General features: G+C 38.2%; 1 protein-coding gene across 1 annotated transcript in view; it reads right to left on the bottom strand.

The window, feature by feature from the left end:
• Positions 1–3,526: 3,526 nt before the first annotated feature.
• Positions 3,527–24,571, bottom strand: part of E5 (empty spiracles homeobox protein E5) — a 47,598-nt gene continuing 26,553 nt past the window's right edge. Inside the window, exons 2-3 of the mRNA XM_067774288.1 lie at positions 8,344–8,501; positions 3,527–4,403 (exon numbers count right to left, since the gene is read on the bottom strand). Of these exons, the coding sequence (XP_067630389.1) occupies positions 3,894–4,403; positions 8,344–8,501 (668 nt within the window). The 3' untranslated portion in view covers positions 3,527–3,893. The remainder of the gene's footprint in view (positions 4,404–8,343; positions 8,502–24,571) is intronic.

Below are 24,571 nucleotides of genomic sequence, written 5' to 3'. Positions count from 1 at the left end.
TGCGATCTATTGTGATTGACCATTCAGCTAATTTGGACCTATGGGTATACACGTGTATGGTATTTTCTACCATTTCCGCACACTTGCACCAAACTTCCCACTCCATTGTGGCTCAAATCCGTAATAACTTTTAATTAGAAATGTAAGTTGCTAAGAATGAAATCGATGTATCATATTCTAAAATAGCAAGCCCTTGCGTCTCTGCTACTTCAGAGCAATGTCTTGCACAAATTGTAAATCCCAACTGATCCACCTCATGTCTATGTAGATGCCGACATGAATACCCTCCGGGACAGAGAATGGTCGACCATTCGAAAAATATAACTTTCTTACAGACCAAACAGTTTCTTGACAGATGGATTCAGTCTTTCGCACAGTAGCTACAGTATGCCAAAGAAAATAGTCCGCTGTGTCTTTTACTACGGACTTCCTTATTAAGGTTACCACAAGAATAAGTAATATGCCATTGCCTTTTGTTTAAATGTCAGATAAGGATCATATAATCATTTCTAATTTTCCTAAGATAGTTTTGCTGAAAACGGAGATGAAATCTGAGCCCGTATAACCATTTAGTAAAACTTTCTTGCAAACTTGGGATGCATAGACAAAAATGCATCATATCATATTTCGGAGGTCGAAATTAAGATTTGCATAAACATTTCTTAACGATTTTCTGATACAAAGCTTAGTATACGCGATTGCATTAACATTTAGTATTGTAACCACTTTTGGGTTCCTGATAACTATGCACCTTCTGGTAACGTTCGAATCGCTTTACCGTCAAATAAATTTCTCCAATAATCAGTATTGCAAAATAGTCTTTATTTATACTACTTTTCGAGTAGTACTTCACAATTATACTTCACTACTAGCGTATTTAAATCACACTGATTGACTGTCGCTTGCATCGCGCTAATTTTATACTCCCAGTTAGCCTCGTTCACCTATTTCTCCTAAGGTTTAGGCTTTTAATGAACATGCCTTCTGGAACAGTTTTATCTTATACTTGGTTATTTAGCTATATGCGTGTGTATGTGTGAGTAACAGCTTTTGATCTTATCTGCTGACTACATATGTGTATGTGACATAATCTCTTCATTTCGAGCTGCTGGTTATGCGTGTGGAATATTTTTCGTTGCCTTGTACATAAGTGTGGCTGCTTGCTTTAATGTATACATATACATAAGTGTGACTGCTTGCCTTTTTTGTTGTTGTGATTATTTACTAACATCATAGTGATGCTAATATTCTACGAAATATATATGTATGTTTATCTGTGTGTACGGCATGGTATAATTATGGCGCATAAGTAGTGGGTGTGGTTAACTGAATTTAATGGCAGTAATTCATAAAATTTATTGCATTTTTACGCCATATACACAAAAGCAAAAAATTGTTAAGAACAGAATCAAAATAAAAACTTATTTGAACTGCCCAAAAAGCACGAAAGTGTGCTGAAATGGCATGCACATAATAATAGCATGAAGCGGAATCAATGACTAGGTGGTGAAGAATGTGGAAACTAACAAAGTTTCAGTGAAGTACTGATCTATTTTTTGGAATAAATGAAATAAAAGTGTTAAGATTCTATAGAAAATTCGAAAACTTTGTACATTAATTAAATTTTCTAAGGTTCGGAAGTAACGTAAGCTCCGAAGACATATCCACGCAGGTTCGTATTGAAATTGGTGTGGGTATCGTTCTTGCTAACGCCTTGTTTGGTGTTAAAATTAAAAAAGTGCCAGTCGCTTCTTTTCTAGGTTAACTGGCCGCCAATTGGTCACCACACTAAGGGAATTTAAATCGTTCTCCACCTGTGGATTCCAGCGGAGTGGGGCCGCCTTCTTTCTCTGCTTCCATAGGCGGATTCCGATAAAAATACTATCTAAATCGGAGCGTAGTATGTTCGTATATTCATGCCCATAACATGGCATTTTAATTCACTGGACTATGTTCATATCTGTGCAAAGCTCGTAAGGCTCACGATTAAATCTTCTTCGGTGCTCGCCGAGGTCCGTAAATCTTTCAAAGAACTTCTCTTTCGAACACCCCCAGAGCCGCTTCATCTGATGAGAGAAGACTTTACTTTTCAATTGCCTTTCTAGTTCAAAGTAGTATTTATTACAAATTCTAGGGTCACCCCTGGTCCACTTATGGCGATATCTCGAAAAGGCGTCATCCTATAGAACTAAGGCCAACGCCCTTTTAAAATACTCATTAACAGCTTTCATTTGATACCCATATCGTAAAAACAAATTCTAGAGTCACCCCTGGTCCACCTTTATGGCGATATCTCGAAAAGGCGTCCACCTATAGAACTAAGGCCCACGCCCTTTTAAAATACTCATTAACAGCTTTCATTTGATACCCATATCGTAAAAACAAATTCTAGAGTCACCCCTGGTCCACCTTTATGGCGATATCTCGAAAAGGCGTCCACCTATAGAACTAAGGCCCACACCCTTTTAAAATACTCATTAACAGCTTTCATTTGATACCCATATCGTAAAAACAAATTCTAGAGTCACCCCTGGTCCACCTTTATGGCGATATCTCGAAAAGGCGTCCACCTATAGAACTAAGGCCAACGCCCTTTTAAAATACTCATTAACAGCTTTCATTTGATACCCATATCGTAAAAACAAATTCTAGAGTCACCCCTGGTCCACCTTTATGGCGATATCTCGAAAAGGCGTCCACCTATAGAACTAAGGCCCACGCCCTTTTAAAATACTCATTAACAGCTTTCATTTGATACCCATATCGTAAAAACAAATTCTAGAGTCACCCCTGGTCCACCTTTATGGCGATATCTCGAAAAGGCGTCCACCTATAGAACTAAGGCCCACACCCTTTTAAAATACTCATTAACAGCTTTCATTTGATACCCATATCGTACAAACAAATTCTAGAGTCACTCCTGGTCCACCTTTATGGCGATATCTCGAAAAGGTGTCCACCTATAGAACTAAGGCCCACTCCCTTTTAAAATATGTACTCATTAACACCTTTCATTTGATACCTATATCGTACAAACAAATTCTAGAGTCACTCCTGGTCCACCTTAATGGCGATATCCCTAAATGGCGTCCACCCATAGAACTATGGCCCACTCCCTTTTAAAATACTCTATAATACCTTCCATGTGATACACATGTCATACAGACACATTCCAGGGTTACCCTAGGTTCATTTTCCTACATGGTGGTTTTCCCTTATTTTGTCTCCATAGCTCTCAGCTGAGTATGTAATGTTCGGTTACACCCGAACTTAGCCTTCCTTACTTGTTTTCATTTTGTTTTGCCTATATTTGGTTTTTCGTCGGATTTTCTACCGTTGCGGTCACCATGGCGGGAAAATAAACAGATTGCTTAATACACATACACACAAACATGTATACTTTACCTCGCTGGCCCTCATACAATGGCAGTCAAAACCAAATATTTTTCGTATTTTCTTTGTTTTATAATTTAATTGAATATATGTAGGTATTATTTATAACATTTGCTTTTAATTTTAATTACTATACTGTAATTGTTAATCATAGTAAATATCTTATTATTACATGTCTAAGCGTCTAATTTACAAATTAATTAATACAATTCAGTTTTGTTGAATAATTTACAAAGAAAAACAATGAGTGAGTGAGACGAAAAGAAACCGAATAGACTAACGATGGAATAAAGAACTAAATGAACGCTGGAGGAACTAAAGGGCGCGGGCAGAAGTCATGTATGAATGGCGTAAAAAGTGTGTGGTATTTTGCCAACAACAACCAAGTACATACATACATACGTATGTATAAATTCAGTTCACGCCCAGTGGCAACAATTAGCTGCAGATAAATGAAGCCGTTGGTCGGCATTTTGAGCTTCACGTTTGACCGGTTACAATTATGGCTGCTGTTGTTGTTGTTGTTGCTGCTGTTGCTGTTGCATATGCAATCGTTTCTGTTGTTGTTCTTGTGCTTGCTGATGCAAATAAAGCTGATGTTGCATGAATTGTTGTTGTTGGTGTTGCTGCTGCTGATTTTGTTCTCGCTGCTCACGCTGCATTTGTTGCATATGCACTTGGGCTTGTTGCTGTTGCTGCTGTTGTTGCATATGCTGTTGAAGTTGTTCGTGATGTTGCTGCAGTTGTTGCTGAAATTGTTCTCGCAATCTTTGCTGCTCTTCTGCATCCATTTCGCTACCATAATCATCCATATCAATCACTTCATCCTCATCTTCTTCGATAAGCTCCTCATCATCTTCCTCCTGATCCTCGAAACTATTTTGTGAGCTATCATTTTTGAGCGCGTCATTGTCACCCGCCTGGCTGCCTTTTTGACTTTTCGAATCACTATCGCCTTCCTGTTGCATTCGTTTGTGTTTCGTGCGACGATTTTGAAACCAAACTTTGACCTAAAATAAAAAGAAAGAAATATTTATATGAATAAAAAATATTAGTTATGTACGTATGTAAAAATATTAATTTTATCAAGAAATAAGCGATATTGTGGCATTATTATTTCCAAGCACGATTTTAAGATTCTAATCTAAAACTAATCCCAGTATTGTACGTCCTGTACGTAAGAAGAGTTTATCACCGTTAAGATATCACACGCCTAGATCAAAAAAGCGATAAGCTGAATATTATCGTCGAGTTATCGGTTTGTTATCGGCTGGCGATGTAAGAGTCAACAGCCTCTTGTTGGATTCTAAAAAGCTTGTAATCGATGTGTTACAGATGTGTCAACGATTTTATTGAAGTTTTATCGATTGGGAACACTCCGAATACAAATCGATAAGTTTCCGGTGAAAAATTGATATCCTTTCGGTAAAAAATCGATAACACGAAGATAAAAATTTCATATATCGATAACGAACCCATACATTTTTTAAAACAAATCAATAACAAACCGATACTTCTTCACATCGATAACTTTTGAATGAATAATCGATACATTTTTGATCATTTAATGGCGTTTTTGAAAATTTATCGATATTAGAGCGATTTAATTTAATTATAGATAAAAATTTAAAACTTTTTCATTAAAATTTGATAGCACGCCAATAATAAGCTTATAATCTACCGATAACAAATCGATAAATATTTTGCTACATTTTCGATAAATTATCGACAAAATTTCGATGGAATATCTATAAAAAATTGACAAAAATCGATTAAAAATTATAGACTTTGTTATCGATTCAAAGTTTATAACACTTCGATGCAAATCGATAAGTGGTCTATACCTCTTCAGCAACACACCAATCCGCGATAACAAATGGATGACACGCCCACATTTCCTTTTCCCTTCTTCCATTTGCTTTCCTTTCCCTGCCTTGATATGCGGTCGGATTTCGCTTATATCAACTCTACCACGTGCAATGTTCCCACTACGCAGTGTAGTGACTTTACTTAACTACTAACTTACATTCTCTACTCTCCATAGTATACCACTTACAAAGACTACGCTTACAGCTACGATTACTCCTTAAACATGAATAAAAAAAGACTTCCATACCCGTTATTGTACCAAAATTGCCATCAACCACTTTATTTCAACGGCTGTTGCAATTTACCTGCCACGAATAAAACACAAAAGGGTGTTGGAAAGTCAATTGAGCTATGCGCAATTTTCCCACCCTTCCTGAAGTTGTCCAACACTCACTTCTAGCATTTAGCAGCCATTTGCCATATAATCCCCTCCAACTACTCTCTAGGTATTTTACCAACTGCTTGAATAGACGACTTGAGTATGAATACCTTGTATTTATTTACGCTTTATCCGCCACAATTGAAACAATATTAAGAATTACTTATAAAGAGCATGAGGGGGTAGTTTTACAGCTAATAACTCAAGTAGTTAGGCTGTTAACGATCAGTTGACATGCAATCACTTAACGGTCGGTCTACTTTATAAATACATATACGTTCGTTAAAGTGGTTGTTGTTGTCAGCTGTTTTGTTGGCACATTGAAAAAGGGTTGTGAGTTGAAAGCGTTTGTGTACGCATAATTTTGGGGTGTAGGCGTGATTAATATATGAAGTCATTCATTGAATTTGATGCCCCTTATTTAGCCCAATAAATAATTTGCGATAAGTATCACTTTGTTTTTGAAGGTGGAGTTCGTGTAGTATCTTTGACCTCTAAGACTTCTAAGTGGAGTCACGTGTCTGCATTTTTTGAAAGCGTGTAAATTGTTGAAACCATTTATTGAGCTTTGGAGTTTATGTACGAGTATAAAACAGCGCTTTGATATAACACCATCTCGGTACCCCTTAGAAGGCTCCTAAAGCATTCAGCTAACGTTTGTAGTTGGTGTAGTTTAGAGTGTGAGTCAAGGTTGTGACAATTCTATTTAGGACTAAATTAATTAACATAAGAATTATGCATCGTTATGAGGAAAAGGTGAAGATGCCAGGTTTTATGTTGAACTACAGTTCGCCTAGTGGTTGAAATTCAACCACTACAGGCCGTACAATATCTTTGCTTTCTCCTTACCTTTCCCTTCGTCTCCCATTATTTCCTTTACTTTCATTTTCATTTATTTCAATTTCCTTTCCTTTCTGTAATTTTCTTTTCTTTTCCTTTCTTTTCTTTTTTTCTTTTCTTTTCACTTTTCGACAAATATTTATACCTTAGAATTGTAGTTTGGCCGTATAAGGGGATCGAAATTTTCAACTTGCCTATTTATTTTTATAAGAAAGACTCCAGCTCTTATATCGGATCCGGATATTGCGCACCAAATCCCATGGAAACAAATGTCCGATCCGCAAACTTTTATTTTTACTCTACACAGAGGACTAAGGAGTGAGCTCTTTAAAAGCGATAAACTACAGAGCCGCTCTAAAAAAGGGCAGGATTTGGATTTGGTAATGTGACACATGACTGTGATGCCTCGAGTCCAAATCTACCATTAGAATTGCCCTTAAGGGCCGTGGGCCGATTGAGTGTGTTTATTTCATCGAATGTTTGATATCCAATCCAATATAACACTAAGTACATATTAGGGAACGTACCCAAACTACGTGACCGATTTTCTACAACTTTTTATCCCCCTCCCCCCCTCGGTGACCACTGGTAGTATATTTTAAGACCCCCTTCCCTCCCCCTTAATTTTTCACGTAGTAGCGCATAAGTATGATTTTAAATTATTTTTTGCTAACTTAAAAAAAATTTATTTGATTTATATTTGTTTTTATTAATTCGGCACCCGCCGCGTTACGCGAAGCTCGCGAGACACGTCATCCACTGCATTACCGTGCACGTTTTTCTGATCGATTTGACTACGTGATTGACTACGTGACAAAGTCTCAATCCCTTCCCTCTCCCCTGTGACCGAGTGTAATACCGAAAGAAATCCCCCCTCCCCCCTAAACTGGTCACGTAATTTGGGATACGTTCCCTTATATGAGTATGGTATAGTATGAAAATAAAAACTTATTTGTTTAAACTTTTTCGCTACAGCCCTTTCCTACATTTTGTTCCCGTTCTAGTGAATAACGGGATAATAAACTGGCCCAAAGAGGTACTCTCTGAGATAAGAAGAACTTATTCAATTAAAAATTGGAATAACAGTGCGACATCGGATTAAAAGCTGGGCCGGTGACGATTCCTTCGTCTACATATGCCATCATTCGAAAGTAATGTGACGAATATTAGCATCACTATGCTGTTAGTAAATAATCACAACAACAAATGCAGTAATTAGCCAATCTTATGTACATGCACACACATAACTAGCAGCACGAAGTGAAGAGATATCTCACACGCACACACATTTAGTCAACAGCCGAAATTGTTACTCACACATACACGCATATAGCTCAAATACCAAGCATAAGATAATACAGTTCTATAAGGTGAAACCTCTAGACCGTATGAGAAATATTCGGACGAGGCAACAGAGAGTATAAAAGCAGGAAAAGCTGAGGAATGACTAATCAGTTTGATTTAAACATGCTAATGTGAAGTGATGTAGAACATACTACTCGCAAATTAGTCTAATAAAGACCATTTTGCAATAATGATTATTGGAGTTATTTATTCGACAGTTCAGAGATACGAACGTTAGCAAAGGGTGCATAATTATCAGAAATACCCAGAATTCGTTACAGTATTTTGTTTTTGTAATCGAAATCGAAAAGGTCAAACAGGAATTTCCTGTATGGCCATAAAGTCAAACGAAAATTTCCTAAATTCTCATAAAGTCAAATAAGGAAAGGCCATAACATCAATTGACCCCTTGGCTTTTGACCATATGTCACCCTATCGTATTATTAGCTGCAAAGCGTTAAATATATGTATTTATATATATATATATATATATATATATATATTGTAGATATATTCACCTGTGTTTCTGTTAGACTCAAACTCTGTGCTAGTTGCTTCCGTTCAGCACCCACCACATAGTGATTATTTTCGAAGGCGTGCTCGAGCTTCAGCAGTTGAGTTGGTGAAAAGGCTGTGCGCACTCGTTTTGGTTTGCGAAATGGTTGTAGCAGGAAATCTGAAAAAAAGAATGGATATAAAAAATGTTTATAAAATCTAAATATTTTAGTATAATTATCTTATTAGATATTTAATAAATATAAAAAGTATTGATAAAATTACCAGCATTTCGCGCACTATTTTTTATAAGAATTTAGTTTCCGAAAAAGCTTATCTACATGCATGTATGTACCTATGTATGTGCATTTGTGGTTGAATTTTTACTTTTTACTGTATCGAACTAACAATCAGTAAAACTTTGTTGCCATTAACTTGTCTGGTACCTAATGTCGGAGAGAAGCATTGACAATTGACTGAAAGCTGATGTTCCATCTTTATCGACAACTCGCAATTGAACATAGAAACTAGGGATGTTGCAAAATAGAGTTTACCGGAACCGGAATCGAAACCAACCGGAACCGAAATCGAAAGTTTAAGCAGGGTGAAATATACACATAACTTGTTTCATGCAGTTACGATGCCAAATATAACAGATAATACAAATAATAACGTTAAAATAGTATTGAAATAGTGGCAATGGATGGTCTTACGATTGAGATAACGGGATAATTTAAATTGTGTATAAAACTGCCAGAAAATAGGTCCAAAGTGAAATATAGGGACGAAACCTTCTATTACAAACCACTACGGTCGAAACGCTGCTGTTTGTAGTAATTAAGCGAATAGCCAGGCGCACCCTGGTAATCACAGCTCACTAGGACATTAATAGAACCAAACCAGCCCAGTATCGCAAAACAGAGTTACAAAGGAAGCAGATACAACTCAACTGTGACTGACGCGCTAGGTTTCGTTAGGCCAAAATGAGTGATACCAAAAATTGCCTGAAAGGTCAGCGAGTCGCGATGATCGTTTTTAATATTTCCCATTGTTTCACACGCAATCGCATTATTTATTGATGGAACGCCAGTTGGCAAATGAAAATAAATAGCCAACATGTTTGGAAATTAAATCTTTGGCAATTACCGTTTTCACTTATTGGTCAGTTTAATTGCCAGTTTTTTCTCAAAAAGGGCGGCAAACACATTTGACGTTGTATGACAAGCCCTTTTCATTGAAATTGTCATGTTTGTGGTCAAATTTGACCTAGTGAAAACCGAACATTAGTCCGCAGAGCATTTCCTCCTCGAGTTCGATACCATTGCGAGAAGAAGGGTCAGATATCCCCGCTAACTATATATAATCCTGACCTTCCCAAGGGCGTGCGGTTTAGATGGAGCACTGTGAATATAAGGAAAGCACAATAAACCTATATGTCACAGTTCAAACAGTCGGAACCGCAATCGGAATCAAAAATGTAAATCAAAGTTTCAAAACGAAATCGAAGCTATGTAACATTTTGAATATGTTTGTGATGGAGTTTGAATTTTACTTTTAGCTGCAAGTTATGATTTTAGTTTAATTCATATGAAAATTAATGACAAAGACAATTTTGGAATTGAGCGTTTTTTGACGTTAGGACCAAAGTAGAACCCGCTAGACCAACTCTGATAGCAGATTAAGGGATTCGGATTCCGCATCAACATTTTTTTGTTTTTGTATTTTGTACATGCCTTTTGGCCACCTAAAATATCTGTTATATAAGCTTTAAAACAAAAAATAGTTCAAATAAGAAAAAAGATCTGCCAAAAACTTTATTTTGTTTTTTGATTTTTTAAACACAAAACTTAAATTACAAAATTGTATAGGAAGAGGTCAGATTTCGAACGTCTAAGGTCAATTTTTGGAGACTAATTTCGCAAATATACTCAAATAAAGTGGCGAAGAGTTGGTTGCAACAGCTTCTTTGCAAATTATGGTCGGACGAGTGCATGTCTGACGATTGGAATCAAAGTGTTCTTTGCAAACTGCGCCAACTATCGCGGAATCAGACTTCTTAGTATCGGCTGATTGGATCTTATCAGTGCGGCTATAGACCTGGTAAATCTACCCGATTTTCGCTATGCGCCAAATGTTGAAAAATCCGCGAAAAGTGATTTGACATACATAACCTCTTTATGGATTTTAAAACCGCCTCCGACAGCATAAAAAGGATCTGCCTATATGCCACTATGACCGAATTTGGTTTCCCCGCAAAGCTTATACGGCTGTGCAAAATGACGTTGAGCAACATCATCCGACCTTTCATAGCCGTTCGAGATTAAACGAGGTTTCAGACAAGGTGAACCACTATCGTGGTATTTCTTTAATTTATTACTGGAGAAAATTACACTAGTTACAGAACTTAGCCGCTCTGGAACAATATTCTATAAAAGCGTGCAATTACTGACGTATACTGACGAGATTGATATCGTCGGCCTGAACAACCGTATCGGCCTTATCAAAAGTCCTCTCTCTCATAAACGAAAATCATGCTCTACAATTCACATATCGTACCCGTCCTGCTATATGGTGCAAAAACATGGACCATGACAGCATCAGATGAAGCAGCTCTGAGAGTGTTCCAGAGAAGAGTTTTTCGAAAGATTTATGGACCTCTATGCGTTGGCGATGGCGAGTACCGAAGAAGATTTAATGATGAGCTGTACGAGCTTTACGCAGACATCAACATAGTACAGCGAATTAAAACGCAGCGGCTATGCTGGCTAGGTCTATTATGCGAATGAAAGATGACGCTCCGTCCCAAAAAGGATTTTTAACGGAGTCCGCTTATGAAAGCAGAGGAAGAGGGCGACTCCCATTTCGCTGGAAGAGGCATGTGGAAAAAGATTTAAATTCCCTTTTCGCGATTGGTGCAGGTAACCTAGCCTTGTTGGATGGCCGTAACTGCTTAAACGGTTAAGTGCCAATTAAGTAAGTAAGTATGACTTTTACCAAAAATTGTAAAGAGTTAAAAACCTTTGAGCAATTGGTTTTTGATGTATACTGGAATAATTTTCCGGCATGCCTTGTCAAATTTGGTGTGGAGACAAACCGGTCTTGGCGATTTTCGTTGTTATGGTGCTAGCCCGACCATATCGGGAACGATTTATGTGGCCACATTAAACCTTCAGGCCATTCCCACCCTCCCCACAACCAAGTTCCATGAGGAGCTTGGGGTCGCCAGAGCCTCGTCTGTTAGTGAAACAGGATTCGCCGCGGATAGGTGAGGTTGACAATTGGATTTGGAGAAGCTATATATTGCGCTGGCAACCTGAAGGTTTGCGCTACACAGCCCCTTGAATCTGGTATTTTAGTCGCCTCTTACGCCAGGCATACCTACCGCGGGTATATTCTGACCGCATAACCAGTGTTATCGACACTGGTGATGGCGCAACGCCGAAACCGGTTTGTCTTCAAACCAAATTTGACAAGGCATAACTAGAAAATCGTTCCAGTATACCTCAATCATACACCCTGTCGGATAATCAGCACAACAATTGTTTTTTTCTTCAACTCTATTGTGTTCCTAGTTTATTCTTTCCTATTCCCCCTGGGTAACGCCATTGCAGAGAACATTATATGTTTATTTTGTGTGCTGGCGTTATAACAGATGTATAAAGTGAGACTAATTTCGTCATATTTCTTCGAACTTTTGTTGGCAGCCCCGCCTGGATATAAGCTAATTTTGTCAGTAAACCAGCAAATCGATGTTGACACATGCATAAATAGTTGAATATGTACATAGTTTTTGAAGTAAGTTAATCACATATTTTCGCAAGCACAAGATACAATAACTACCAAATTTGTATGTGACAACCCGTGGAGTGTGTCTGATGATTTTTAGGTTTTTTATACTCAGCTGAGCAGAGCTTACAGAGTATATTAACTTTGTTCGCATAACGGTAATCCGTAACGGCATAAACTAATCGAGATAGATATAGACTTCTATCTGGCCTGGGCGAAAAAAGAAATTCATTTAGCCATGTCCGTCCGTCCGTAAACACGATAACTTGAGTAAATTTTGAGAGATCTTGATGAAATTCGGTACGTAGGTTCCTGGGCGCTCATCTCAGATCGCTATTTAAAATGAACGAAATCGGAATACAACCACGCCCACTTTTTCGATATCGAAAATTTCGAAAAACGGAAAAAGTGCGATAATTCATTACCAAAGATGGCTAAAGCAATGAAACATGGTAGGTACGTTGATCGTACGACGCAAAATAGAAAATTAGTAAAACTTTGGACAATGGGCGTGGCGCCGCCCACTTTTAAAAGAAGGTAATTTAAAAGTTTTGCAAGCTGTAATTTGGCAGTCGTTGAAGATATCATGATGAAATTTGGCAGACACGTTACTCCTATTACAATATGTGTGCTAAATAAAAATTAATTCGGATGACGAACACGCCCACTTAAAAAAAAAAAATGTGTTTAAAGTCAAATTTTAACAAAAAATTTAATATCTTTACAGTATATAAGTAAATTATGTCAAGATTCAACTCAAGTAATGATATGATGCAACAAAATACAAAAATAAAAGAACATTTCAAAATGGGCGTGGCTCCGCCCTTTTTCATTTAATTTGTCTAGAATACTTTTAATACCATAAGTCGAATAAAAATCTACCAATCCTTGTGAAATTTGGTAGTGGCATCGACTCGATGACGGTAACCGTTTTCCGTGAAAATGGGCAAAATCGGGTGAAGCCACGCTCAGTTTTTATACACAGTCGAACGTCTGTCCTTCCGCTAGGCCGTTAACAAGATAATTTGAGCAAAAATCGGTATATCTTTACTAAACTTAGTTCACGTACTTATCTGAACTCACTTTATCTTGGTATAAAAAATGGCCGAAATCCGACTATGACTATGACCCTGTTCGTGGTATTACATATATAAATAAATTAGCGGTACCCGACAGATGAAGTTCTGGGTCACCCTGGTCCATATTTTGTTCGATATCTCGAAAACGCCTTCACATAACTATACAACTAAGGGCCACTCGCTTTTAAAACCCTCGTTAACACCTTTCATTTGATACCCATATCGTACAACACACATTTTAGAGTCACCCCTGGCCCACATTTATGGCGATATCCCGAAATGGCGTCCACCTATAGAACTAAGGCCCACTCCCTTTAAAAATGCTCTTTAATACGTTCCATTTGAAATCCATGTCATACAAACACATTCAAGGGTTACCCTAGCTTCATTTTGCTAAATGGTCATTTTCCCTTATTTTGTCTTTAAAGTTCCCAGCTGAGTATGTAATGTTCGGTTACACCCGAACTTAGCCTTCCTTACTTGTTTTAGTAGAGTTTTATTGAGTGGAAAATTTGGGAAAAGTTAAATTTTGTGATTACATGCTCATATGTATATTTGCGACAGCTTCTTTATTTAGGCGCTATGCAGCTGCGCTTGTCATTAGCGAACATTTGCTTTTCAAATATGGCATTCAAGTCGAAGAAATTACTGTGATCAACAGCATGTTTATGGTGTAGTTTCCACTTGATTGTGTTAACGAGCCAATTTTGCGATGATAATAGTGGAAAAAACGTTTGAATTGTGAAAATTGGTCATAGCTCAAATATGTAAAACCCTTATTAGGGGAAAGATTTAGTAAAGTATTTTAGATTCACAGAAACTTTTTCTGAATCTGCACTGGAAAGTGTGGTGTTCGGGAGGAAGGTTTCAGGACCACTTGAGGTAACAAAATCAACAAAATTGTTCTCTACTACCGTCAGCTACCGTTTTCTGTTTGGACTCTTTATCCAAGTCTTCGCAAATAAGTCTTCAACTGCTACAAAAAGTTAACTTTCATCTTCATCACTTTTTCCTCTCAAACAAAAAGTGAACAGTAGCTCTTTATAATACTGATTTCTCCGCAAGCGAATTAATATACAAATAAAAACAACTATAAAGCCAGATATTCAAAACGATCATGCAAATTGGGTACCTTGCATCAAATAATAAAAGGGAATGCAGCACGTTGAGCTAATCGCATTACAAAAAATAAAATAAATAAAAAAAAACAAGTAAGGAAGGCTAAGTTCGGGTGTAACCGAACATAACATACTCAGTTGAGAGCTATGGAGACAAAATAAGGAAAATCAATCTAGGGTAACCCTGGAATGTGGTTGTATAACATGTGTATCAAATGAAAGGTATTAAAGAGTATTTTAAGAGAGAGTAGGCCATAGTTCCATGGATGAACGCCATTTAGGGATATCGCCATAAAGGTGGACCAAGGGTGACTCTAGAATGTTTGTACGGTATGGGTATCAAACGAAAGGTGTTACTGAGCATTTTAAGAGGGAGTGGGCATTAGGTCTATAGGTGGACGCCTTTTCGAGATATCGCCATTAGGGTGGGCCAGGGTGACTCTAGAATGTGTTTGTACGATATGGGTATCAAATGAAAGGTGGTAATGAGTATTTTAAAAGGGAGTAATCCTTAGTTCTATAGGTGGACGCCTTTTCGAGATATCGCCATTAGGGTGGGCCAGGTGTGACTCTAGAATGTTTGTACGATATGGGTATCAAACGAAAGGTGTTCCTGAGCATTTTAAGAGGGAGTGGGCATTAGGTCTATAGGTGGACGCCTTTTCGAGATATCGCCATTAGGGTGGGACAGGGGTGACTCTAGAATGTTTGTACGATATGGGTATCAAACGAAAGGTGTTACTGAGCATTTTAAGAGGGAGTGGACATTAGGTCTATAGGTGGACGCCTTTTCGAGATATCGCCATTAGGGTGGGCCAGGGGTTACTCTAGAATGTTTGTACGATATGGGTATCAAACGAAAGGTGTTACTAACCTTTTTAAGAGGGAGTGGACATTAGGTCTATAGGTGGACGCCTTTTCGAGATATCGCCATTAGGGTGGGCCAGGGTGACTCTAGAATGTGTTTGTACGATATGGGTATCAAATGAAAGGTGGTAATGAGTATTTTAAAAGGGATTAATCCTTAGTTCTATAGGTGGACGCCTTTTCGAAATATCGCCATTAGGGTGGGCCAGGTGTGACTCTAGAATGTTTGTACGATATGGGTATCAAACGAAAGGTGTTACTGAGCATTTTAAGAGGGAGTGGGCATTAGGTCTATAGGTGGACGCCTTTTCGAGATATCGCCATTAGGGTGGGCCAGGGGTGATTCTAGAATGTTTGTACGATATGGGTATCAAACGAAAGGTGTTACTGAGCATTTTAAGAGGGAGTGGACACTAGGTCTATAGGTGGACGCCTTTTCGAGATATCGCCATTAGGGTGGGCCAGGGGTGACTCTAGAATGTTTGTACGATATGGGTATCAAACGAAAGGTGATAGTGAGCATTTTAAGAGGGAGTGGGCATTAGGTCTATAGGTGGACGCCTTTTCGAGATATCGCCATTAGGGTGGGACAGGGGTGACTCTGGTATGTGTTTGTACGATATGGATATCAAATTAAAGGTATTAATGAGGGTTTTAAAAGCGAGTGGCCCTTAGATGTATATGTGAAAGCTTTCTCGCGATATCGACCAAAATGTGGACCAGGTGATCCAGAAAATCATCTGTCGGGTTCTGCTAATTTATTTATATATGTAATACCACTAACAGTATTCCTGCCAAGATTCCAAGGGCTGTTGATTTCGCCTTGTAGAACTTTTTCATTTTCTTCTACTTAATATGGTAGGTGTCACACCCATTTTACAAAGTTTTTTCCAAAGTTATATTTTGCGTCAATAAACCAATCCAGTTACCATGTTTCATCCCTTTTTTCGTATTTGGTATAGAATTATGGCATTTTTTTCATTTTTCGTAATTTTCGATATCGATAAAGTGGGCGTGGTTATGGTTAGATTTCGCCCATTTTTTATACCAAGAAAAAGTGAGTTCAGGTAAGTACATGGACTAAGTTTAGTAAAGATATATCGGATTTTGCTCAAGTTATTGTGTTAACGGCCGAGCGGAAGGAAAGACGGTGGACTGTGTATAAAAACTGGGCGTGGCTTCCACCGATTTCGCCCATTTTCACAGAGAACAGTTACCGTGATAGAATCTATGCTCCTACCAAATTTGAGAAGGATTGGTAAATTTTTGTTCGACTTATGGCAATAAAAGTATTCTAAACAAACTAAATGAAAATGGGCGGAGCCACTCCCATTTTGCAATTTTCTTTTATTTTTGTATTTTGTTGCATCATATCATTACTGGAGTTGAATTTTGACTTAATTTACTTATATACAGTAAAGATATTAAATTTTTTGTTAAAATTTGAATTAAAAAAAATTTTTTTTTAAAAAGTGGGCGTGTTCTTCATCCAATTTTGCTAATTTTTATTTAGCACATATAGAGTAATAGTAGTAACGTTCCTGCCAAATTTCATCATGATATCTTCAACGACTGCTAAATTACAGCTTGCAAAACTTTTAAATTACCTTCTTGTAAAAGTGGGCGGTGCCACGCCCATTGTCCAAAATCTTACTAATTTTCTATTCTGCGTCATAACGTCAACCCATCTACCAAGTTTCGTCGCTTTATCTGTCTTTTCTAATGAATTATCACACTTTTTCCGTTTTTCGAAATTTTCGATATCGAAAAAGTGGGCGTGGTTATAGTCCGATATCGTTCATTTTAAATAGCGATCTGAGATGAGTGCTCAGGAACCTACATACCAAATTTCATCAAGATACCTCAAAATTTACTCAAGTTATCGTGTTAACGGACGGACGGACGGACGGACGGACGGACGGACGGACATGGCTCAATCAAATTTTTTTTCGATCCTGATTATTTTGATATATGGAAGTCTATATCTATCTCGATTCCTTTATATATGTACAACCAACCGTTATCCAATCAAACTTAATATACTCTGTGAGCTCTGCTCAACTGAGTATAAAAAATAACAACGTGTACCATCAAGCGTGCAGGGCAATTTAAATGATTCAATGTTATATATATTCAAACAACAAAACAATAGCGCACTATCTGCGCAGGCGTAACCGCAGAACCGTGAAAACCAATCCAGCAACAAATGAAAGGGCTTGCGAAACTCAATATGGGATATAAAGGAAAAGGAATCACTGCAAAAAACATAAGAAAGTATGTTGCCGTTGTTGACCTGCATGTTATCACTGATTGCCGCACATGTAAAGGTGGTAGGCCGGCAGCATCAATACAATATCGTCATTGGCGTTGCTGTGATAATCCCGGCGCGGCTTTTGGTAAATTTGTTTACTGTCTTGTTAAATGTTATGGTGTGACTTGGGTTGCGCAGCTGTTAAAAGTTTTATTTGCTTTTTAACTTCTTCATTGTTGCATTTATTGATCTCATTGTTCTTTCATGCCACATGTGTGAAATGCGCTCAGGAATTTGTTTATTGTTTTTTAATGATCACACTTTTGTGTCAGGATGGAGCAGTTTTTAATTTCGCTAGCAATGTTAGGAATTTTTAAATGTTTGGACCTCAACATCACACACAACAAAGTTTTGGTTTCAAAACCGCCTTTTTGGTGTTCTTCTATAAAAAACCCAAAACAGTGTGACTTTCATTCCCAAAAAGTGCTGAAAAAAACTATTGTTAGAATATTGCCCCTATTACCGTTTACAACTCAACTTAGTTGGGTTGTAATTAAAACAACTCAACTTTAAGACAACTCAACTCCTGTTTGGTATTACGAATTACAACTTATTTCAGTTGAAATTGAATTGAGTTGCCAACTTCAGAAAGTGATGATTTGACAGATAAATAAACAGCTGATAAATTTGTGGCAGAAATTTAAGTATTTTCAAATGTGATTTTTTTATTAATATTATATGAAGTCTATTTTATGACAAAAATGTTGGTGATTGACATTTCGCGAATACGGAAAACATTCGCGTGATCATTCCAATCCCTTGGAACTACCAAGCACCAAGTATGAAAATGTTTAAGTGACAAACAAATAATGAGTTTCATATGAAGTTATTTTGCAGATTTGAAAGGAAGCATTTTACTCAGTACTAAACAAAATTAAGGACCATTTCCGCATACGCGTTCGTATTTTAAAATTATGCGCCATGCTCCGATTCGTTACTGACGGCAGCTATCAAATATGATGTGGAAATGATTTTGGTGTTGCGACTGGTTTTAGATATTATTGAGGAGAATATTTGTGCGAAGTAGATTAAAACCCAAATAGAAAAAACTGTATTTTACTCAAATAGGATTCCCAGGAGTAGTGATAAGTATCAATGGGACTCGCATAATTATTTCACCTATTTTGGCTGCATCCGAACTGCGGCCAGCCTCGTCCAACTAAAGTCAAAAAGTTATTCAATGTAATTCGTTTAAACGTTGTTTTTTCTAGAAATGTGTACAAAATTGTAGATTATTGTTTGATTAAAAAAGGTTTAACTACCGGCTTTAAATGTTTTGCTGTTTTTTTTGGTAACGTTTTATAAGCCCGTGTACCATCTAACTCTTATCAAAGGTGGTATCAAAAGACGGGTTTCCATCTCCGTTTTTAGGATTCGAGAGCGGAAATTAAAAATTTTATTTCTTTTGAAAGAGTTTTACAAAGACCCACAAAATGGCCCGAGAGGGTCCGAAATATGAGGCCCGTTCCACAGTTTTTTTTTACACAGAACATCTTTCTGCGTTGGCGGCCTTTGGCCGCGATTCGTAAAAATAACTCTGGTTGGGTCGAACACCTTTCTGCATAGCTGTGTACAAAAAATCTGGCAAAATACAACAACCCCATGAAATTAGATTTGATTAGAAATAAAATTTTTAATTTTTGTGGTAATTCTTTACGACAGCATGACACTGCTAATAAGTGTCCAAAAATATCGAGAGAGGTATTAAACGATGCGTCTTGGCATCAGTATTAATAATCCGAAGGCGGAAAATAAAAATTTTAACTCCTTCAAAAGATATTAAACAAAAACCGAAAAAAGACAACAACACTACAACAACCACAAGAAAATCGCCAACTTCAACTACAAATATCTCCGGACAAGAGATAAAATGTTTCTTTTCCGCCTTCGGATTATTGTTCTCGAGATTAATACGCGTCTCGATATTTTTGGACGCGTATTAGCAGTGCCGTGCTGTCGCAAAGAATTACAATTTTTGTTTTCGGATTCTTAAATCGGAGGTCGAAACGTGTCTTTTGATATCAACTTTGAAAATCTTTGTTAAAAATTAGGTGGTGAACCGTCTTCTAAAACGTAACATTTTTTCAAAACAACTGCAAAATTTCATGAGACAACTGTTAGTAAGCAGTTGTAAGATTTTCACGTCTTTGACAACTACACCAACACAAGGTTGTAAACGGCAATGCCACAAAAAGTTGTAAGACTAGACAACTCAACCGAAATTTTTTTTGACAGGTTGAGTTGTAATCTGTAATACCAAATTGCGAAATTTCAACTCAACCAGAGTTGAGTTGTAAACGGTAATAGGGGCATATGACTTAAATAATAATAATAATCAAAACAATTGGGTATTGCATCGGCCGCGACATGAACCGAGGACGTTCGATGTAAATGGAGAATCACGGCGGATTTTATTATAAAAGTCAAAAATAAAATTAAAACGTTGAGTAAGAGTCGAAAAGAATAGTTACAATTTGAATTTTTGTAAAAAAGTCAAAAATTAAGCTGGTTTATCGATTTTTTATAATAAGAGATAACGAACAAACCAACGACATTCAACCCAGACATAACAAAAACATTTATATAAAGCTTGCAAAATTGCGCCAATTGATCTGATCTTGATCAAAATATTTGAACGCTTTGTTAATGTTTGTCATATGTAGATAATGCACTAGTAATACAAAACTATTTACCACATAAAAATATTAAAAGAAAACAACCTTATATATTGTAACGAATTTTGGGCAAATTTCGCTTATTTGCACTCCTTCTACTAAGGTTCGAATCACTAAACTGTTGAATAAATAAGTCCACTAATCAAAATGCAAAATGGCCTTTATTAAAGTACTTCACAATAACACTTCTACTGCTCAACAGATAGCGTGCTTAAATCAAACTGATTCGTCGTGCCTCAACTGCTGCTGCTTTTATACTTTTTAGTTTCCTCGTTGACATATTTCTAGGCGTTTATATTTCTAGAATTTGCTACGAGCTATAAAATTACCAGCTATAACATAACTACAGATGCACGTTATAGCTTCTCATATGCGCGTGTATATGTGTGTGATACTTCCACAGATAATTGCCTACTTTTGGGAGCATCTCAGATAAGATATATGCATGTGTTTGTGCGTCTCTTTCCGCTGCGTGTACGTACATATATGTAGACATTATGATTGATTCGTTTATGTAGATACAAGTGACTGCCTGCTTTATTGTTGTTGTGGCTTCATTTACTTAGCATCAGACTAGTGATGTGAGTATCACTTAGTGTCACTAATATTCGTCACAATATCATAACAACAAAGATGTTTACTATCATTGGAGATACAATACCGATAACGTTAACCAACAAAACCTTGTGTATAATGTTGCACAATTAGTGGCAACAACACAACAACATAAATGAAATAGTCAATCACTAACAATTTTTACAATTTATAGCAGATAATGATATTTCTTTTAAGCCCTTTTTTGGAAAACATTAATTTTTTTGCATAAAACTATGATATTATTGTACAAAATTAAGTCATTGTTTTATACACAAAATAGTATGTAAAATTTTAAACTTCTAGCTAAATAAGCCGAAGAAATCTGTATTTACAGTTTGGGCAAATAAATATACTTTTAAACTATTTCATTGGCTCCGAACCGGGCCGAAAATCTACACGTTGTTTCTACATACTATCCCCTTTTTCGATAGTTCCGAAGTAGTGGGAAAGTGCTTCGCCCCACTCAATGGGCACGACCACTCAGAAATTGTTATCAAGATCCTCTAACGGTTGTCCAAGGAAACTGGCTGTTTCAACAGTGGCGGACCATAGGGAGATGGGTGTTAGAGGCGTAGGTTCCGCATTACAATTGAAAAGATGGTTGGTGTAATGTGGGGACACATCGCATGCAGGACATACATTAGGTATGTCGGGGTTGATTCTGTACAAGTAAGAGTTTAACCTGTTACAGTATCCAGAACGAAGTTGGGTCAGGGTGACTCGTGTTTCTTTTGGTAGTGTGCTTTCTTCTTCTGCAAGGGTGGGATATTGCATATTAATAACGGGGTTCACCGGGCGCATCCTGACAAATTCGTTTACCGATTCTGTGTGCATTTGGCTAAGGGCCTGCTTATGCTTGCCTGGATCAAAGGGCAGTGTTGGCAGGTGCCGGATGTCGTCATAGTACTTTAGGAGGTGTTCCCTAATCCCCGTGGAGGCGGTGCTAGATCGAGCAGTTGTTTGGTAGATGTCCTGGTTTGTGACAATTAAGCAAGAACTGTTTGTTCATTTCATTGTGCTCTTTCATATTGAGCTTTTTGGCCTCACTATGTAGATGGTGTTCGGGAGTCATAAGGAGATACCCGGTGGCAGTTCTGATTGCAGCATTTTGGCAGGCCTGTAGCCTTTTCCAGTGTTTATTTTTAAGACCAGGCGACCAGACTGGTGACGCGAAGCTCATGAGAGGCCGGCCAATTTTTTTGTACGTGGTTAATAAATTTTCTTTATCTTTTCCTCATGTGCTGCCGGCAAGCGACTTGAGGATTTTGTTCCGACTTTATACCTTAGAAACAATCCCGGTGGCATGAGCCTTGAAGGTTAGAGTAAGTATTATCGAACTGACAGTCGGTAGTGTGACACCATCGACGCGTACGTTCAATATTTGCGACACCTGTTCCTTCCACGTCGTAAACAGGGTGGCCGTGGATTTTGTCGGTGGTAATGCCAAGTTGTGCGAGGGGAAGAAACGGAAAGTTCGGGGAGATAGCTGTTTATTTTAGAAACGATTTTAGATAAGACTCGCCTTCGTTGGCAGGTTTGCCATGCTTTAATAGCGGGATTATCTTTGCCATTTTCCATTTTTCGGGAATGACGAAGGATTCGAGTGTCAGGTTGAAAACATGTGTTAGGTATTTTGTTCCCTCATCGCCAAGATGTTTAAGCATTGGCATAGCTATTGTGTCGGGGGGATGGCTGCTTCAACCTCTGTGGAGGTGATGGTAATTGGTGGGACGTCGTGTTTATGTTTATGGGCTCGTCTGTTTGTCCGAAGTCTGGCTTTGTCTACAGAAGAATGCATAATAAATTGTCTGCAAAAGCCGCTCGCCCATTTCTTCGAATCAGATAAAGTTTTATCACCGAAGGCTATAGAAACTTTATCATTGTATTTGGTAGGATTAGATAAGGATTTGACGGTTGACCACAACTTACCAACACCCGCAGAGAGGTTGCAGTTCCTTAGATGCTCCTCCCATTTGGTATGTTTATGTTCATTTACCAGCCGCATGATATCCAAATTAATACTCCTATTAAGGGGGTCTCTAGGGTTGATGTGTATCGCAAGGTCACATTCTCTTGCTAAATTTGCAGCTTCGGCCGGGAAATGTGGTATAATTTCAGGTATTCTACCTACGGGGATGAAGCGTGCAGAAGCTGAAGCGATGACCTTGTGGAACGCACGCTCGCCCTACCGGACATCGGTCGGAACGGAAAGAGCAGCAAAGGATTGGTTTGTAAAGGATGTGTAATTCTCCCAATTGGCTTTTTTAAAATTAATGAAAGACCGCTTTTTAGAGGTAATAAAATTGGCAGGTCGCTCATCTGAAAGGAGTATGGGCAGGTGATCAGAAGCTAATGTAAGGATCGGTTACCATTTAACGCAATTTATGAGCCCTGCATTGACGATTGAGATGTCAGGTGAGCTATGGCAATTTCCTGCAATTCTGGTGTGGTGCATCGCTGTTTATCGTGCAGAAAGTCGTATTGTCTATTTGCTCTGCTAGCTGCCTCCCTCTGCTGTTAACTGGCAAGCTGGAATGCCAGAGATCGTGGTGAGCATTGTCACTCTGGAAGTCAGAGATGGATTAAGGCGCTTTGAAGGATATAGGCTTTGTCGAGTGTGCTGTCCGATTGCTGCTGGTGTACCTGGTGTCAGTAAGTTTGTACTAGTGTTTCGGCAGCGAGGTGCAACGAATGTGCCGGTCGGACGATTTCCGTTTGTAAGCCCAGTGCATCTATGAAGGTGGCATAGGCCAAGGTATGAACTGCATTGGACCGATGCCGCGATCGTAAACACTCTGAGCCGGCACACGGAACACACGGTATGGGGGACAAGGAGTTGATGACTCCTTCTTACGCGAGTACGAGTGTCGGAAAGGGAGGGGAGGGACGAGGGTAAAAGCTGGTGCTTGGCATTGCTACTATCCATGCTACGTAGATTGTAGTGATGGGTTGTAGCAGCCGTATTAGGTGGAAGCGCCGTTGAGCGCGAGCAACAGCGCACGGTTAATGTGGGCTGCTGAGTAGCGTCGCTGCTAGAGGGTAGCGGAGGTACGATTGAGAGTGAACCGCGGGACGTCCTTGAACGTGAACAGCTGGGAGCCACAAAAGATGTATAGAAGTTCCGGGGGCGACAAACGTTGTGTTCGAACCCGGAACAGCCCGACCGATGCAACTATCTTTTACACGTGACACACTGACAAGAGTATGACCATCTAAGATAAATACTTTTCCGACATATGCAGCAGAACCACAGCCTGGGACCGGGGTTAGGTTCAATTCCTTCCCGGAGCAGGAGGATATGGAGCAGTCCAGCTGCAAGGAGCTGTTCCGAGAATGACAATTTGTGGGAGGGACGCAACAAATTAAATGGGATTATACTGAAATAACAGCCCTTGTTCGGAAAAAAAATTCCGAGTCGTTCCGGTACGTAGAACCGGCTGCCGTGGGAAGCGTGTCATACTCATAGTCGAAGCTCCTTACAGCTGTTAACAATTTTTTTCTTGGTTGCCCATTTCTCAAATATATATATGTTAAATATGAAATATATAAATCCAAACTGTCGATTTTATAACTGGAGAAAATCTAGTTATTAACGAACTAGTACTTATTTGGCACTTTAGGTTTAGTTCCGAACTAGAAATTTTTATCACTAGCTAATGCTTAATTTGGCTCTGTCTATATATGTATTTGGTATATAATGATAATTTTTTTTCAATTTTCTTTAAGCACTCAAAACATGTAAACGAGCATAAAATTTATATTTTTTGGAGCAACAAAAAAAAAAAAGCATCTGAAAAAAGTTATTTTTAACTTAATTA

The sequence above is a fragment of the Eurosta solidaginis genome, chromosome 1 (genome assembly GCF_040869045.1).
Source record: "Eurosta solidaginis isolate ZX-2024a chromosome 1, ASM4086904v1, whole genome shotgun sequence".
Lineage (NCBI taxonomy): Eukaryota > Metazoa > Arthropoda > Insecta > Diptera > Tephritidae > Eurosta > Eurosta solidaginis.
The sequence above is the reverse complement of the archived record's forward strand: the minus strand, read 5'-3'. Positions and strand labels throughout refer to the sequence as shown.